This window comes from Corythoichthys intestinalis, chromosome 11 (genome assembly GCF_030265065.1).
Source record: "Corythoichthys intestinalis isolate RoL2023-P3 chromosome 11, ASM3026506v1, whole genome shotgun sequence".
Classification (NCBI taxonomy): Eukaryota; Metazoa; Chordata; class Actinopteri; order Syngnathiformes; family Syngnathidae; genus Corythoichthys; species Corythoichthys intestinalis.
In genome coordinates this window covers 56,283,170-56,302,231 of record NC_080405.1, presented here as the reverse complement: position 1 = coordinate 56,302,231, position 19,062 = coordinate 56,283,170, and the positions used below count along the sequence as shown (strand labels likewise).

At 39.8% G+C, this 19,062-nt stretch overlaps 2 protein-coding genes across 2 annotated transcripts; one reads left to right on the top strand and one right to left on the bottom strand.

Annotated features, from left to right (window-relative positions):
- Window positions 1-1,921: 1,921 nt before the first annotated feature.
- tmed9 (transmembrane p24 trafficking protein 9) lies at window positions 1,922-12,904 on the bottom strand. The gene is made up of 5 exons (XM_057850457.1): window positions 12,704-12,904; window positions 9,216-9,316; window positions 5,043-5,168; window positions 4,823-4,969; window positions 1,922-2,504 (listed from the first exon to the last, which is right to left on the bottom strand). The coding sequence occupies exons 1-5, from the start codon at window positions 12,849-12,851 to the stop codon at window positions 2,355-2,357; spliced, it is 672 nt and encodes a 223-aa protein (XP_057706440.1). The 5' UTR covers window positions 12,852-12,904; the 3' UTR covers window positions 1,922-2,354.
- Window positions 12,905-13,143: 239 nt separating this feature from the next.
- On the top strand, window positions 13,144-17,868 carry tmem216 (transmembrane protein 216). The gene is made up of 6 exons (XM_057850704.1): window positions 13,144-13,168; window positions 14,254-14,267; window positions 14,339-14,432; window positions 16,280-16,372; window positions 16,434-16,635; window positions 16,712-17,868. Exons 1-6 carry the CDS (start codon window positions 13,159-13,161, stop codon window positions 16,725-16,727), a joined length of 429 nt encoding a protein of 142 aa, XP_057706687.1. The 5' UTR covers window positions 13,144-13,158; the 3' UTR covers window positions 16,728-17,868.
- Window positions 17,869-19,062: the final 1,194 nt, after the last annotated feature.

Genomic DNA, 19,062 nt, shown 5'->3' with positions numbered 1-19,062 from the left:
GTCCCATTCATTCTTTCCTTTACACAGATCAGTCGTCCCAGTCCTTTTGCAGAAAAACAACCCCAAAGCATGACCCCCATGCTTCACAATGGGTATAGTCTTCTTCGGATGCAATTCAGTATTCTTTCTCTTCCAAACACGAGAACCTGTGTTTCTACCAAAAAGTTCTATTTTGGTTTCATCTGACCATAACACATTCTCCCAGTCCTCTTCTGGATCATCCAAATGCTCTCTAGCGAGGCGCAGACCGGCCTGGACGTGTACTTTCTTCAACAGGGGGACACCTGTGGCAGAGCAGGATTTGAGTCCCTGGCGGCACATTGTGTTACTGATAGTAGCCTTTGTTACTGTGGTCGCAGCTCTCTGTAGGTCATTCACTAGGTCCCCCCGTGTGGTTCTGGGATTTTTGCTCACCGTTCTTATCATTTTGACGCCACGGGGTGAGATCTTGCATGGAGCCCCAGATCGAGGGAGATTATCAGTTGTCTTGCATGTCTTCCATTTTCTAATAGTTGCTCCCACAGTTGATTTCTTTACACCAAGCGTTTTACCTATTGCAGATTCAGTCTTCCCAGCCTGGTGCAGGTCTACAATTTTGTCTCTGCTGTCCTTCGACAGCTCTTTGGTCGTGGCCATAGTGGAGTTTGGCGTGTGACTGACTGAAGTTGTGGACAGGTGTCTTTTATACCGAAGAGTTAAAACAGGTGCCAGGTAACGAGTGGAGCCTTGTCAGACCTCGTTAGAAGTTAGACCTCTTTGATAGCCAGAACTCTTGCTTGTTTGTAGGTGACCAAATGCTGTTTTTCCACTCTAATTTGGAAATATTTCAGTTCTGTAAAAATCAAACAATGTGATTTTCAGTTTTTTTTTTCCACATTCCTTCTCTTATGCAGTGTTGTTAATAACGGCGTTACAAACGGCGTTATTTTTTTCAGTAGTGGGTAATCTAATTAATTATTTTTCTCATCTTGGCAACGCCGTTGCCGTTACTGAGGACGGAAAGGCATGCATTACTATGCGTTATTATATTGGTCGAAAAGTCTGAGGGAGACTGACTCACCGAGACGACAGAGCAGAGCAGGAGTGGGGAGGAGGCAAGAAAGTTGTGACGCCGCGCAAACGCGATGCTAAGTAGCTCCAATAATACCTGTTGTAGCCGATAGCGTACAAACTACGCCCGCATGTTATGGTAGATATAGTAGATATCACATGTACTGTATATAGATATAACTAGATGCAAAATGACAGACACGGCACTAGATGCGTTAGTAAACAGCCGCCATCTTAAAGCAGTAGACCTTTTATTACGGCTCTGTTGTACAGAACCTTCCTAGCGAACCTAAGTAACTTTTTATCTAAAATACTTCTAAATCGGCAAAATCTTGACTTGAATCTATCTTTAAATGATGAAACAGTTTTAAAACTTTCATATGTCAAAAGTAGAGAGAAGGGAACTAATGCAATAATGGGATCAATTTTAACAACTTTTAACAGTTGATTCAGGGTAAAGGGTAAATTAGGGTAAAGAATTGGGCTCGGGCCAATTGTACCAAAAACCTTCACAAAAAACTTTACATAGTGTGGCCAATGTTTTTTTTTTTTGAGGGGGAAAAAAAAAAAAAAATTATCACCAATTACTTTGCCAAGTAATTAATTACTCTTACATTCAGGTAATTGAGTTACTAACGCAATTACTTTTAGGGAGAAGTAATTTGTAACTATAATTAATTACTTTTTTTCAGTAAGATTAACAACACTGCTCTTACGGTTGAGGTTTACCCATGTTGACAATTACAGGCCTCTCTAATCTTTTCAAGACCGAGAACTTGCACAATTGGTGGTTGACTAAATACTTATTTGCCCCACTGTATCAAGATTTGCCAAATTTCCTGAATAGAAAAAGGACACAAAAACCCACTAAACGGTTTAAATTAACTTTTATTTCATCATCATTTAAGTCATTAGGAAAAGGAAAACATTAAAAACACATTTAAAGTTTAAAGACCACTGTCATATTGAACATAGGGGCTAAACCCTCACAGTGTGTACTGAAAAATATCACCAAAGCTTCTTGTGAAAACGAAACCCTAAAATCGACAGTGAACACTGGAAATTTGAGCGCCTGCAAAGATTCTTTGAAATGTAGACGATATTAAAAACAGCCGAAATTCACACCGGACTCAGTAACTCGTTCTTTTCGCTGTTAAAAAAAAATCCTGTTGTTGGTTTTTTTGGATATCCACCAATAAAAAGGCCACAGCGCCCGACGTGTCGAGTCGCTTCACATTTGTTTCAGTCCTTGTGGAAAGCCTTAATCTCAAAAAACGGGCTGAAGTAACTTGCGTGCGAGGCGTTTAGACCAGCTTCTTGGCCTCGAAGAAGCTCTTAAGGTGTCTCATCTGCCAGATGCCGATTGCCACCAGGATGAGGGTCTGCACAATGGACCACCACAGGACACGTTGGTTGGTGCTCTCGCTAGTCTGACGGAAGCGCTCCTCTCGGAACTGCAAAACCAGACGCGTGGCTTATTTTCAAGTTTGTTCCTGGGTAGGGTTGTTAAAAATAAAAATGGAGAAGTTTTGTTCACCAGAAATTTGTTGTCGGGGGGTGAATTTGATTTTCACTCTTGATTGGAATGATAATTGAGTATGGGGGCGCCGTATGTAAAGCAGCTCATGCTGAAAATCATGACAACATTTTCTCACATTTAGCGCCACACAGTGTTTAAAATGTGGTGTGAAAATTTTAGAGTCACTTTTTTTTGCGCATTTACAACATTATTTAGCAAATTAAATATTTTTAAATAATAAGTATTGGACCTGAATGATTCAATCCAGAACTAAATATTTAAATCTTAAAGGTAAATCTTAAATTTATATCCTAAATAGAAGAGAGCACATCACCCCTGTGCTCCAGGCACTTCACTGGCTTCCAGTCGAGTTTAGAATTAAATTTAAAATACTCCTTCTTACATTTAAGACCATTAATGGGTTGGGGCCATCTTATCTCACCGATGCTCTGGTTCCATACCGGCCCAACAGAACACTCCGATCTCAGAATGCAGGTTTACTGGTAGTTCCCAGGGTTTATAAAAGTACTGTCGGAGCTAGAGCCTTTAACCACCAAGCCCCTGTTTTATGGAATCAGCTTCCAGCTAGTATTAAAGAAGCCGAGACAGTCTGCACATTTAAGATTAGATTAAAAACGTTCCTATTCGACAAAGCTTATGGTTAGGCTAGTTGAAGTCGAAGTAGACTCACAGTTTAGGCTAAGCTGCACTAGAAGCTATAATGCTGGGGGCAGTACAGCCGCTGAGTTCTATCTCCTTTTCTTACTCTACCTACCACTTGTCTTACTTTATTTCTATTTTCCAATGTTAATATCTAGTTGTCTAGTCTCTTCATCACTAGTCACCCGGTGTCCCCTTTCCCCCCTCCCCTCTGGGGAGGGGCTATTTTTCAGCTGCAGCCTCCTGACTGTCCGGACCCCTGGCTGGATAGACGTCCTCGCTGCTACCCCCGTCTCATCTGACTAGAGGGACTTCTTCTTGCTCCTTTACTCCACTGTATTTTTACAGACTATAATTTCGCTTGCTAATTCCCATTAGCCGTTCTGGGGTTCCTGTCTATCCGTCCTGGGAGTGGATCTCTCCTGACTGTGGTACTCCCCAAGGTTTCTCATTTTTCTCCCAATTGACTCTGGAGTTTTGGGAGTTTTTCCTTGCCGGCATGGAGGGTCTTAAGGATAGGGGATACCCAGGACTTGAACTGCATCTATTCATCTTTGTTGCTTCATTTCTAATTGTGTATCATATTGCCTCTGTAAAGCCCTTTGAGACCTCTGTTGTGATTGAGGGCTATACAAATAAAATTGAATTGAATTGAATTGAATTAAATATATATCTTAAATCTAAATGTTAAATATATATCTCAAATCTAATTGTCAAATATATATCTTAAATGTAAAGGTTAAATTTATATCCTAAATGTAAATCTTAAATATATATCTAAATACTAAATCTAAATGTTAAATCTGGAAATGGTTGAAACTAAATATTTAGCTTAATATTAGGGCTGTCAAAATTATCGCGTTAACGGGCGGTAATTAAATTTTCTAATTAATCACGTTAAAATATTTGACGCGATTAACGTACATGCCCCGCTCAAACAGACTAAAATGACAGTACAGTGTAAAGTCCGCTTGTTACTTGTTTTTTGGTGTTTGGCTCCCTCTGCTGGCGCTTGGGTCCAACTGATTTTATGGGTTAGTACCATGAGTGAGCATGGTGTAATTATTGACATCAACAATGGCGAGCTACTAGTTTATTTTTTAATTGAAAATTTTACAAATTTTAGTAAAACGAAAACATTAGGAGGGGTTTAATATAAAATTTCTATAACTTGTACTAACATTTATCTTTTAAGAACTACAAGTCTTTCTATCCATGGATCGCTTTGAGAGAATGTTAATAATGTTAATGCCATCTTGATGACTTATTGTTATAATAAACAAATATAGTACTTATGTACCGTATGTTGAATGTATATGTATTTCTAATAATGTTTTTTTTTTTAGTATAAGAGAAAAATTGTCCAATGATGTCCAATCAGTTTGAAGTTACTGGACATCTACTAGTGTTAAACAGAAGGATGAAAATACCTAGTTTTTCTGTTTATTAGTTGTTTTGTAGAATATCCTAGATAGAATGATTTCCTGATAATCGCCAGATCGTGTGATCACCGTTACCGCGAGCCTGGTATCGCAAATCCTATCGTATCGTGAGCTACCCAAAGGTCCCCCCTAATAAAGGTCTTGCACTGACCCTCTGATAGTTCTGCTCCTTCTGAATCTGGTCCACCTGCTCCACTAGCTGCCTGACTCGCAGCTGCAGCTCCGACAGTTTGTCTTTGGCGGCGATCTCGGCGTAGTTGTTGGTGTGCTCACCCACCTGGATGTCCAGGTGAACCCTCTGCGGGCAAACGTAAAACGTCGGTCAACGCTAGTTTTAAAGCTAAGCACCTGCGGCGGCAGCGCGTCCTCACCAACATCCCCCCCGCAAAGAGGGAGAACTTAGACGAGTTGGAGTGCAGGCAGATTTGATGCTCTCCTGGCGTGTGAGATGTGAAGGTGAACCTCCCTTCGGAACCGTACTGTCGAGACAGGATGACCTGAGGGGACCCAAACGGACTGTTGTCAATCATGATACTCAAATTTTCAGGTTTATATCAAATACTCAAAAATAATACTCGATGCCATTTTCTGAACTATGATAAGGGAAAACGTGATAACTATGTAAAAACATGAAAGTTAGGTAAAAACACGATCATTATGTGAAAACATAACTATCATGTAAAAATGTGATGATTATCATGCAAAAATGAGATGCAACCACATAAAAATGTGAAAATTATCACATATAAATGTGATCATTTTCATGTGAAAACGTGATGCTATCATCTAAAGACATGATAATTATGTAAAAACAATGGTACCATGTAAAATTGTGAATTTTCATGTAAAAACATGATGCTATCAAGTAAAAACCTGATGCTATTATGTAAAAATGTGACGCTATCATCTAAAAATGTGATAATTATGTGAAAACAATGCTAAAATGTAAAAATGAAAATTATCGCGTATAAATGTCATAATTTTCATGTAAAAACATGATGCTCTGATGTAAAAACATGATTCTAAAATGTGAAAATGTGATGCTAACATGTGAAAGCGTAATGCTATCTAAAAATGTGATAATTATGTAAAAACAACTATTATGTAAAAACGTGATGCTATAATGTACAAAGGTGATGCCATCATGTAAAAACGTGATGCATACGTGATGCTAACATCTAAAAATGTGATGCTATCATGTAAAAATGTGATAATTATGTAAAAACAATGCTAAGATGTAAAAATGTGAAAATTATCGCGTATAAATGTCATAATCTTCATGTAAATACATGATGCTGTGATGTAAAAACATGATTTTAAAATGTGAAAATATGATGCTAACATGTGAAAGCGTAATGCTATCTAAAAATCTGACAATTATGTAAAAACAACTATCATGTAAAAACGTGATGCCATCATGTAAAAATGTGATGCTTATGTAAAAACGTGATATCTATCATGTAAAAACGTTATAGCTATCATTTAAAAACAATTCTACCATGTAAAAATGTGAAAATTATCACGTAAAAATGTGAAAATTTTCATGTAAAAACATGATGCTATCAAGTAAAAATGTGATGCTATCATGTAAAAACGTGATTATCTAAATACATAACGATTATGTAAAAACGTGATAATTTTCATGTAAAAATGTGATAATTATGTGAAAACAATGCGAAAATGTAAAAATGTGAAAATTATCGCGTATAAATGTCATAATTTTCATGTAAAAACATGATGATCTGATGTAAAAACATGATTCTAAAATGTGATGCTAACATGTGAAAGCGTAATGCTATCTAAAAATGTGTTAATTATGTAAAAACAACTATTATATAAAAATGTGATGCTATAATGTACAAACGTGATGCCATCATGTAAAAACGTGATGCTAACATAAAAATGTGATGCTATCATGTAAAAATGTGATAATTATGTAAAAACAATGCTAAGATGTAAAAATGTGAAAGTTATCGGGTATAAATGTCATAATTTTCATGTAAATACATGATGCTGTGATGTAAAAACATGATTTTAAAATGTGAAAATATGACGCTAACATGTGAAAGCGTAATGCTATCTAAAAATCTGACAATTATGTAAAAACAACTATCATGTAAAAACGTGATGCTTTCATGTACAAACGTGATGCCATCATGTAAAAATGTGATGCTTATGTAAAATCGTGATATCTATCATGTAAAAACGTTATAGCTATCATTTAAAAACAATTCTAACATGTAAAAATGTGAAAATTATCACGTAAAAATGTGAAAATTTTCATGTAAAAACATGATGCTATCAAGTAAAAATGTGATGCTATCATGTGAAAACATGATGCTATCATGTAAAAACGTGATTATCTAAATACATAACGATTATGTAAAAACGTGATAATTTTCATGTAAAAACGTGATAATTATGTAAGATAATGCTACAATGTAAAAATGTGAAAATTATCACATAACAATGTGATAATTTTCATGTAAAAACATGATGCTATGAAGCAAAACGTAATGCTAACATGTGAAAGCGTGATGCTATCATGTAAAAACATGGTGCTATCATGTGAAAACGTGATAATGACAAACACATAACTATCATGTAAAAACTTGATCATTTTCATGTAAAATGTGATAGCTATCATGTACAAACGTGATGCAATCATCTAAAAAATATGCTACCATGTGAAAATGAAAATTATCACCTATCAATGTGATAATTTGTAAGTAAAACCTTGATGCTATCAAGTAAAAGCGTGATATCATGTAAAAACATGCTAGTTATGTAAAAACGTGATAACGATCATGGAAAAGTGTGATAATTACGAGTAATAATTATGTAAAACGTGATAACTACATGTAATAACGATGTGAAAATGTAATGTCATGAAAAAGCGTGATAAATATGTAAAAACATAACCATTGTGATAATTATCATGCAAAAACAGGATGCTACCATGTAAAAACGTGATAACTACCATATAAAAACATGATAATCATCATTTAAAAATGTGATGCCATGATGTAAAAAAAAAAAACATGAAACGTGATAATTATCATGCAAAAACGTGATAGTTATGTAAAAACCAAAAAACCAAATTGCCCCCATGACAACAAACTTCTGGTGTGGTAGTAGAGCCGGGCGGTAAACCGAAAATTTACCGTCACCGAAATTCTTCACGATGACCGACGTAATTTTGACCATGTCGGTAAATTCGGTAAATTAATAAAACAAGAAAATAGTCTTTTCGTCCCGCTTTGACTCTGTGTTGTTCGTCTATGTTCATTCCCCTTTAAGAAAGGAGTCAATGTACTGACATAGGGAGTCACGTGATCATCAGGAAGCCAATCAAACAGAAGCCCAGTAAGCTAACGCTAGCAGCTAACGCTACAAGCAAAACGTGATGGAGTGTGGCTTAACGGAGGTTCGCCAAACTTTCACCCGACATTTAGTAGACTCTTGGTGGCATCCAGACGGGCTTTCACCCGCTGTCCTCCCTTGTTCTCACGATTTCCGGAGATGGTGCTTTCAGTGCTTTCTACTGGTAGCCAGGCCACAGGCTAACGCTAGCGGCCGCTAGCCGCTAACGCTACAAATGAACGTGATGGAGTCGGATAGCGGCTCTAACCTTGTCGAAACGGCTGAACTTAATGAGTGGATTGGGCACGGACTGCAGCTAGCAATTACTATGTCACGTTATTTTGTATCTGACTGTGTGTGATTTCTCTGATAGCTTTTGTGATGGTAAAGCATGCAGCATAAAGCACAATCCAACGGTGAAATTTATAATATGACCGAGAAATGGCCCCAGCTATTTTTCTGTATGTGCTTAATTCTGTGTCATTATTGCTATCATAAAATCTTAAGTGTTTCATTTGCAGAAGATCAATATAGCTTTAATGTGTGTCCGTCTGTTTGGGGGTTCATGTATGTGTGCATTTATTAAAAAATGCACTGGGGGGGGGGGGACCCAGAAACCATAAAGTAAACACTTGTATTGAATACTTATGTCACAGCAGCCATTAACAATAAATTGTCTTTTTGAAGTGTACTGTTCAAGCTGCAAGTCATTTGTGTTACAATGACATGTTTGCACAGGCATATTGATTTTGACAATGTACATTGTTCAAGCCATACACGCCGTTATAAATGCTCAAAGTTGAATTCTTATTGTTTACAATACATTTTTATAAACTTAATGTTTAGACTGCATGTACAATTGTTAAATATATCAAACCGAATGCTGGTAACTAAATGAACAAGAAACTGTTAATCTGTATTTCATGCATTGATTCAGATTTTAAAATTATATAACAGTCTGCTTGGGCGACTTTATCGTCATTTATCGTTATCGAGGTAAATCTGCTCAATTTATCGTGATACATGTTTAAGGCCATATCGCCCACCCCTATGTGGTAGTGCAAAAAACAAGAAATAACTGAATATAACAGTATTTCAGGATCAATACTTATGACAACCATACCCAAACCGAATCAGAACTCTACTATGGCGGATGCTCTCCTTTCCGACGATGGACCCACCTTCTCATCGGGGTCTTTGACCTCCACAAACATGCCCAGACCCTGAGTAGCCGGTAGATATTCTTGCTTGTTTTTGTCGTAAAGCTGGGTCCGGTAGTTGCCTGCGAACAAAACAGCATTTTCATACTCTAGTCTCCACTTTGTAACTGTAAGATTGTTTTCCAAATGTTTACAAACATCTCATTTGGAGTCATTACTAGGGGGTAGGAACCTCTGGGTAGCACACCATACGTTTTGCATGCAAGACCCTCGATAACGATTGTCTCACGATCAGAGGTGGGTAGTAACGCATTGCATTCACTCCGTTACATTTAGAGTAGTTTTACCAAACAATACTTTTTAATTTAAGTAGATTTGTGAAGAAGAAACACTACTCCTACGCCGCTATTTTGGGCTAAACTAGAGCCGTTACATTTTTCGTCTTTATTCTACATATTGACATTATTTTTGCCAGAGATGCTGACAGTAGCACTACCAGTTTCAAGCAATGATGTCACAACATTATATTGCATTTAAGCTAACGGACGTTTGCTATGCAAGTTAGCCCATTGTTGTAAGCATTAGCATTATAGAGCATTTAGGCTAGCAGACTTTTGCTATGCAACTTAGCCAATTGTTGTAAATATTAGAATTATATAGCATTTAAGCTAAAGGACTTTTGCTATGCACGTCAGCCCATTGTTGTAAATATTAGCATTATAGAGCATTTAAGCTAAAGGACTTTTGCTATGCAACTTAGCCAATTGTTGTAAACATTAGCATTATATAGCATTTAAGCTGAAGGACTTTTGCTACGCAAGTTAGCCAAATGATGTAAACATTAGCATTATATAACATTTAAGCTAGCGGACTTTTGAAATGCAAGTTAGCCCATTGTTGTAAACATTAGTATTATATAGCATATATAGCATTTAAGCTAGTGTACTTTTGCGATAAAGTTAGCCAATTGTTGTAATCATTAGCATTATAGAGCATTTAAGATAGCGGACTTTTGCTTTGCAAGTTAGCCAATTGTTGTAAACATTAGCATTATATAGCATTAAAGCTGAAGGACTTTTGCTATGCAAGTTAGCCAATTGTTGTAATCATTAGCATTATATAGAATTTAAGATAGCTGACTTTTGCTTTGCAAGTTAGCCAATTGTTGTCAACATTAGCATTATATATAGCATTTAAGCCAGACATGTCCAAAGTCCGGCCCGGGGGCCAAATGCGGCCCGTGGTCAAATTTCATCCAGCCCCCAGCCTCTGTCATGAAATCAATAATGTCTGGCCCGCACACAGACATAAAAAATTGCTTAGCATTACTGCTACCAGCATATGAAGTAGCTTCCACACTAAATGCTGCTTCTCATTTACCCACTAAAAGGCAGCAGCACTCTAAGCAACATTACCCCGCGTGACATTTTACTCCCAATTTTCTAAAATGGTGACAATCAACAACAAAAAAAAGTTGACTGCGAAGGCCGATGCTTCAAGGATAGGTGGAAATTGGACTATTTCTCCACTAAAATACGCAAAAACTCATGTCTGCCTCATTTGCGAAGAGACAGTCACTGTTTTTAATTAGTTCAATGTGAGGCGATATTACCAAACAGACACGCTGACATGTACGACAAGATTACAGGGAAGATACGTAGCGAGAAATTGAAGCAACTTTAAGCTAGTTTAATTTTACAGCGAGAAGAGATGAAAGAGAATGCCACAAAGGCAAGTTCCAACACTTTGTGGAAATTATTGATAAAAAAAAAAAAATAAAGCAAATGTGACACACAGAATGGCTTGCTAAAATTTGCTTAAATATATTGTTCTACATAAAGGACGTCAACCAAGGTCGGCCCCCCACATTTTTACCACACCAAATCTGGCCCCCTTTGCAAAAAGTTTGGACACCCCTGATTTAAGCTAGTGGACTTTTCCTAAGCAAGTTGGCCAATTGTTGTAAAAACTAGCATTATATAGCATTTAAGCAAGTTGACTTTTGCTATGCAAGTTAGCCAATTGCTGTAAATTAGCATTATATAGCATTTACGCTAGCGATTTCTTGCTATGCAAGTTAGCCAATTGCTAATGTTTACCAGACTTTCTGGTGCGCACCAGAAACTACCTGGTAAACATTAGCATTATATAGCATTTAAGCTAGCAAATTTTTGCTATGCAAGTTAGCCAATTGTTGTAAACATTAGCATTATATAGCATTTAAGCTAGCGGACTTTTGCTATGCAAGTTAGCCAATTGCTAATGTTTACCAGACTGTTTCTAGTCCGCACCAGAAACTACCTGGTAAACATTAGCATTACATAGCATATAAGCTAGCTGACTTTTACAATCTAAGTTAGCCATTAATTGTAAACATTAGCATTGTATAGCGTTTAATCTAGTGGACTTTTGCTACGCAAGTTAGCCAATTGCAACAATGCAACAATTGCCTAAATGGCTTAAATTCTGTATAATGCTAATGTTTAGAAACTACCTGGCTCACACCAGAAACTAACTTGCATAGCAAAAGTCGGCTAGTTTATATGCTATATAATGCTAATGTTTACCAGAAACTACCTCTAACTACCAGAAACAAGCTTGCATAGCAAAAGTCGGCTAGCTTAAATGCTATCAAATGCTAACGTTTGTATGTACGTGTGTATATATATATATATATATATATATATATATATATATATATATAAGCCACTAAATTTACCTTGAAACTAAATTACAGATTCTTAAAAAAAACATTAACTCAAACAAAAACGTACCTTATGTTGTTTGTAACAGGGAGCAGCTGGATTCAGCCATGTTAAATGATTTATGTCATACTTACTGTTGCCACTAGAGGGCAGTGTATCCACCCAATAAAACTAAATGCATGCACTTTCAAAACCATTACATTGTCACTCTAAACAAATACTTGAAGCAGCAAACTTTGATTCGAAGCTTTTTTTTCTAATCGAATTACTCGAGTTATTCGATTAATTGTTGCAGCAATAACCCGATCATATTTTTAATCTGAAGACTGATCGGATTAAGTTTTGTTCATGTTAATGTCGCGCTGTCAGCGTCTTCTGTCATCCGCCATGAAAGCAGTCTTTCAAAATAAGACACATTCAAACATATGTTTGCACTCTGATAAATAAAATAAAAAATCAATACGTTAGTTAATTAACAGACTTATGAACCCCGAAAAAAAGTTGATAAATGTTCATGAATTTGTGTTCGTGCATTTTCTGGGTTGCCCATTAAAAAAAAAAAAAAAAAAAAAAAGATTAAATGCTGTTCAAAGAAGTAAATTTTTAAAGTACTTCATAGCTTTAAAGTTACCCGCTACATCACACAGGGGAAATGTGCATACTTAAATTGTTCAAAAGTTAAATAACGTCAAGTTTGACGTCGACTTTGTTGCCATAATGTTCAGCAATTTAAAGAAAAACACGATGATTTCAATCTCTAAAGTTAGCGAGCTAGACATTAGCATTAGCAAGACGGGCGCTCACCGGTAATCATCGTATCATCTGGGATTTCTTCGATGAAACATTTCTTCTCCGTTTCTCCGATGTGGAAGTACAAAGCAGGTACGAGGCCGTAAAAAACGTGGAGAAGTAAAAACGTCATGAGAGTCGAGCACATCCTGACGGCAGCCATCTTGCCTGTCGGGGAAAACGCCACAGACTGCGCCTGCGCACGAGCGGCAGCGCCACGTCAACCGAGCGAAGCCGAGTCCTGGCCAATCAGCGCCTTTTCTTTTTATGCATTTTTAACATTTTCAATATTTGTCATATTTTTGAGTTCAAACACAAGAAAGACACAATAATGGGAGAAATTCAACAAAAAAAAGCATGGTGCGAAAATGTTTGTCATTCTTAAAAAGGGCGCCGTTTGTAAGCAGCCAAACAAAGGAAACAAGCGAATAAACGTCACTTCCGCTAAACCGTTTCCATGGTAGCCAAACATGGCGCCTGGTAAGTTCCACGCTCGTTAAATATGAAGATAACCATTGAAATAGAGCGCCATTAACGCCACATAAGCTTGAATTGATCTATGTTTTGCTTACATGAACGCCTTTTAATGCACACGGCGTGCTTTAAGACAATTTAACTCATTAGCAGTGATTGAAGGTAGCTACGAGAAAAACGAAAGTTGCTTTAAATATGAGCTGTTTTACATTGACCACACAGTAACTTTGGAATATTACCACTTAAAACACTCAAACTAAGGACAAATATCATCAATCTTCGCCTTATAGTCCGAAAATTACAGTACTTACAGTACTGGTTGACTATTATGAAGAGGAGAGGAACAAACAACAACAAGAAATACATTTTTACACACCTATGCGTGATATGTAAAAACATGATAACTATAATGTAAAAACGTGATACCGTCATTTAAAACGTGATTTTTGTCATGTAGAAACTAAAACATGATACTATGTTTCATGATAAAACCGTGATAATTATGTACAAACGTGATAGTTGTCTCGTTTGTACATAATTATGTTAAAACGTGATTGTTATCATGCTAAAACGTGATAATTATCATGTGAAAACGTGATAACTATCGTTATAATTATGTAAAAATGTGATTACTATCATGTTAAAACGAGATAATTATGTGAAAACCTTATAACTATTATGTTAGTGATAATTATCATGTAAAGACGTGATAATTATGTAAAAATGTGATAACTATCATGTTGAAACATGATAACTCTCATGTAAAAACGTGATAACAATCATGCTAAAACGTGATAATTATCACGTGAAAACGTGATAATTATGTAAAAACATGCTGTAAAAACGTGATATTTAACATTTTAAAATGTGCTATCATGTAAAAATGTGCTAACTATCTAGTGAAGACGTGATACTAGACTTTTTTTGGGCGGGGCGGTTGCTCTGTACTAAATATAGGAATTAAAAAACAAAAAAAGAAATACGGCTAAAAGTTAGAAAATGTTTAAAAAAACATTAAAACATTAAAAATAATAAGAAATAAATGTTAAAAACTTAAACTTGTTTTGACTGATGTCATCGTTTTTCTCCAGGTAAGCAGCCAATTGTATCCTTCTGCTGTGGCATGATTATGTGTGTCCTTGACCCTCACGCGCGTGACCTTAACACGCTGGTCAGCTGTCGTCGGTCCCCCTGCAAGTGCTCCTGTATCTCAACTGCTGGTACTTTGGCGCTTTCTTCCTGGCGGATGTCCTCATGTTCGTCTACAAAGGTGGCATGGCGCTGGCGCCTCACACTAGTGCTGAAGGATATGATGATGTACACAGCTTAAAAAAATATAGGGGACACAGTGTAGATCTGAATGACTATTTAAGGGAGGGAGCACCTTCTAGATCTGGACCAGGGCATCACTGACCTCCGGGACAGCTGAGGAGCAACCTGGTGGCTTGTTGGAGATTCCAGGAGATAAGTAGTTACTCTAGGAGAGCTGCACAGGGCCGTAGAAGGTCCTTAAACCCTCAGCAGGATTGGTATCCACTCCTTTGTTCAAGGAGGCCCTACAAAATGACCTCCAGCAGGCCACTGGTGTGAATGTTTCTGACCAAACCATCAGAAACGGGCTGGCCTGAGGGCTTGACATCCTGACCACCAGAATTTGCAACTACGCCACTGGCTCTATGCTCTTCAACGATGAAAGTAGGTTCAACCTGAGCACATGCGACAGATGTGAAGGGTCCGGAGATGCCGTGGAGAACGTTATGCTGCCTGCAACATCATTCAGCATGACCGGTGTGGTGGTGATGGTCAGGGGAGGTATATCCCTAGAAGGACACACAGACCTCTACAGGTTAGATAATGGCACCCTGACTGCTATTAGGTATCAGGATGACATCCTTGGACCCATTGTCATAAGCTACGCTGGTGCACTGGGACCTGGGTTCCTCCTGGTCCATGACAATGCCCAACCTCATGTGGCTGGAGTATGCAAGCAGTTCCTGAAGGAAGAAGGAATTTATAACATTGACTGGCCCCCACGTTTGCCTGACATAAATCCAATAGAACACCTCTGGGACATTATGTTTAGGTCCATCTGGCACTGCCAGGTTGCCCCTCAGACTGTCCAGGAGCCCAGGAGCTCAGTGATGCCCTGGTCCAGATCTGGGAGGAGATCAGAAGCATGCCCAGGCTTTGTAGACAGGTTAGATAATGGCACCCGGACTGCTATTCGGTATCGGGATGAAATCCTTGGAGCCATTGTCATAAGCTACACTGGTGCTGTGGGACCTGGGTTCCTCCTGGTCCATGACAATGCCCAACCTCATGTGGCTGGAGTATGCAATCACTTCTTGAAAGAAGAAGAAATTGAAAACATTGACTAGGTCTCATGTTTGCCCGTCCTAAATCCAATAGAACCCCTCTGGGACATTATGTTTAGTTCCATCTGTCGCTGCCAGGTTGCTTCTCAGGCTGTCCAGGAGCTCAGTAATGCCCTGGTCTGGATCTGGAAAGAGATAAGAAGCATGCCAAGGCGTTGTAGACAAGTTAGATAATGGCACCCTGACTGCTATTCGGTATCGGGATGAAATCCTTGGACCTATTGTCATAGGCTGCGCTTGTGCAGGGGACCTGGGTTCCTCCTGGTCCACAACAATGCCCAACCTCATGGATGGAGTATGCAAGCAGTTCTTGAAAGTCGAAGGAATTGAAAATATTGACTGGGTCTCATGTTTGCCTTACCTAAATTCAATAGAACACCTCTGGGACCTTATGTTCAGGTCCATCCGGCGCTGCCAGGTTGCTCCTCAGACTGTCCAGGAGCTCAGTGATACCCTGGTCCAGATCTGGGAGGAGGTTAGAAACATGCCCAGGGGGTTTAGGCAGGTCATACAGGCACGCGGAGGCCACACTGAGCCTCATTTTGACTTGTTTAAAGGACATTCCATCAAAGTTAGATCAGCCTGTAGTGTGTGATGATTTTTGTATCGCCGTATCGTATCGTGAGCTACCCAGAGATTCCAATCACCAATCGTGACAGGAGATTTTTTCCATATCGCACAGCACTAGTGCAAACATTCTGGTGAGGCGCAGTGAGCGGCAAAAAGTTGTCTTTCTCGCCAGGGCTTTTGCTGCCCTACCCGACGAATAATCTGATCCTGGATGTGGCGCTGCTGGTTCTCTTCCTCGGTCTGGAAAGTCTCCGGGTCTTCTACGGTTGGTCACTAGTATACATCCAATCTATCTTCAAAACCCAACTCAATCTTGATGCTGTCAGGGTGGAAGGGCAACCTGTGCGAGCACGCGGGAACCACCATACTGTCTCTGCTCCTGCTTCTACCGTGCGTCACGCTGTGCGTCTACTTCCTGTTGCTGCAAACCTTCGTGCTGCGTCTGGAGTTCCTGCTGTGTTCGGTGTTGCTTTGCTTTTATGGACTCCAGTTCCTACTCAGCGTGCTAGCGTTGTCCAGCTTCGCCAGGTGAGCTCCGCCCACCCAAGGGATCGCCGTCTCACGTGAAGGCTTTGAAACGCTACCTCATCCTTTCTTCCGGCAGGTCCAAAGTTTTCTGACGAGGACCGGGCGTCACCAAAAAGATGTGTTCGGCTAACCTCCATGAAGTTGGTCCACCATCGGAAGCAAATTGATTTAAAAATGATGTCAACTGTTTGTGCTGTAAATAGTTTTTGATGCTGTCGCTTTTTAGTTATTTACAATTCTTTTATAAGTCAATCTGAGGTCAACCAGTGCACCATTTTGATTAAAAATTGTTTATAATAGTGTTAGTCGTTTGTGCTGTCAAAATGTTTGTTTGTTCTGCAACGGTTTCAGCTGTACACCCTGGGCAGGGTCCTCGCAGGTGCATAGGAGTTCACCTGACAGGTCAACATGTGTTTTGTGAATTTGGAGAACCGTTCGACTGTATCCTGTGGGAGGTGCTTCGGGAGTACGAGGTACCGAGCCCATTGGTAAGAGCTGTTCGGTCCTTGTACAACAGGTGTCAGAGTTTGGTCCGCAGTGCCCGCAGTAAGTCGCATTCGTTCCCAGTGAGGGTTGGAATCTGCCAAGGATGCCCTTTGTTAGCCTGGTACACCAGACTCACCGCTGTTCCAGCTATGGAGTCCGGCGACTGTTGAGCGGATCAAATTTCCAGGGCGGAGCAAGCCACAGCAAATAGACAGTGGAGTGGACCAATCAGCGACGGGCGAACTTGACGTTGGTAAAGCAACAGGAAACTAGCGCGAGTTGAGAACGAAGAAGTTTATTCAACATGGTTACGCGAGACAGACTGTTGTCAATGACTTGTGTCGGTGTGTTTTTGGTCATTTAAAACTGATTTTACCGCGGACTGGAACATATTCTCGGCTCTCCCGTTCGCCATCTGTGTTGTTCTGGAGACTACTTCTGACGCGCAAGAGTGACGTTTTTCCTTAAGATGTCACGCAAATCATCGAATCTGATTGGACGGATGATTTGGTTTGGCTCCAGAGGCCATTAAGGATCTGGGTCCCAGACTATTCTCACAGTCTTTGAAAAATACAGGGAGAAAAGTCTGGCTGCGCCAGGCAAGCTCTTTGTCACCGATTCTGTTCTTAACTCTAACTTTTATGAACAGAATTTCTAGGTGCAGCTGAAGCGTTGAGAGGCTCCAGTTTGGTGTCCTCAGCATTGCATCTCTGCTTATTGCAGATGATGCGGTGCTGTTGGTTTCGTCAAGCCGTGATCTCTAACTCTCGCTGGAGCGGTTTGCAGCAGAGGTCGGGATGAAGATCAGCACCTCCAAATCTGAAACGGTGCTCCTCAGTCAGAAAATGATGGCGTGCCGGGTCAGGGGTGAGATCCTGCCCCAAGTGGAGGAGTATCTTGGGGTCTTGTTCACGAGTGAGGGCAGGAAGGAGCGGAAGATCTACAGGCGGATTGGTGTAGCGTCTGCAGTGATGCGAACTCTGCACCGGTCCGTCGTGGTGAAGAAGGAGCTGAGCTGAAAGGCGAAGCTCTCAATTTACCAGTCGATCTACGTTCCTACCCTTACTTATGGTCATGAGCTGTGGGTCGTGCCCGAAAGAACAGAACATTTAAGCGGCTGAAATTTCTCTGCAGGGTGTCTTTGCTTCCCCTTAGAGATAGGGTGAGAAGCTCGGTCATCCAGGAGGGACTTAGTGTCGAGCCGCTACTCCTCTGGATTGAGAGGAGCCAGCTGAGGTGGCTCAGGCATCTGGTTCACACGCCTCCCTGGAGAGTTGTTCCGTGCATGTCCCACAAACGGGAGGCCCTGGGGACGACCCAGGACACGCTGGAGAGACTGTCCCTCGGTTGGCCTAGGAACGCCTTGGGATCCCGCTGGAGGAGCTGGTTGAAGTGGCTTGGTAGAGGGAAGTCTGGGCTCCCGCCCCACGACCTGACCCAGGATTAAGCAGTAGATAATGGATGGATTGATGAAAAGTTATTTTTCTTGTAAAACACCATACCAGTATTTGTTGGTTCTCCAAATAAGACACTGTTTTGGAATTTCATGATATATAGGACAAAGCCCATCCCTTGAAAGCTCAGTACGGGGCATAAAATGAGATTTGCTGAAACCTGTAGCAACCCTGAAACAGCAGAGGGCGCCAGAACGCTTGGCTAAATTTGATGAACTCATGTCAGAAGCAAACCTGACTAGAGAGGCAACTTTTGAATGCCCTCAGAGGACTTTCAGAGATCGCTCCGATGATGATGAATTGGTTTGCACTAAATGTTACGTGCCGATTTGGCTTTGTCGTCTCGACACCCGACGCGGCTGGTCTTATCCCGACATGCTGTATTGATAGCATCTGCAAATTCTTTTCATCTCGCAGCTGTGATCTCGTGTTCCGACATGTTTATGATACGTGGAAAACATTTGGCGCCGGCTGGAAAAATAATTTC

Coding starts and splice junctions, on each gene's coding strand:
- tmed9 (XM_057850457.1), bottom strand. CDS start 12,851: ATGGCTGCCGTCAGGATGTGCTCGACTCTCATGACGTTTTTACTTCTC. Junction 5,169..9,215: donor TCAAAGACCCCGATGAGAAG/GTGGGTCCATCG, acceptor GGGTCCCCTCAG/GTCATCCTGTCTCGACAGTA. Junction 2,505..4,822: donor AGGAGCAGAACTATCAGAGG/GTCAGTGCAAGA, acceptor CTGGTTTTGCAG/TTCCGAGAGGAGCGCTTCCG.
- tmem216 (XM_057850704.1), top strand. Junction 14,433..16,279: donor CCTCATGTTCGTCTACAAAG/GTGGCATGGCGC, acceptor CTTTCTCGCCAG/GGCTTTTGCTGCCCTACCCG. Junction 16,373..16,433: donor AAGTCTCCGGGTCTTCTACG/GTTGGTCACTAG, acceptor TGATGCTGTCAG/GGTGGAAGGGCAACCTGTGC.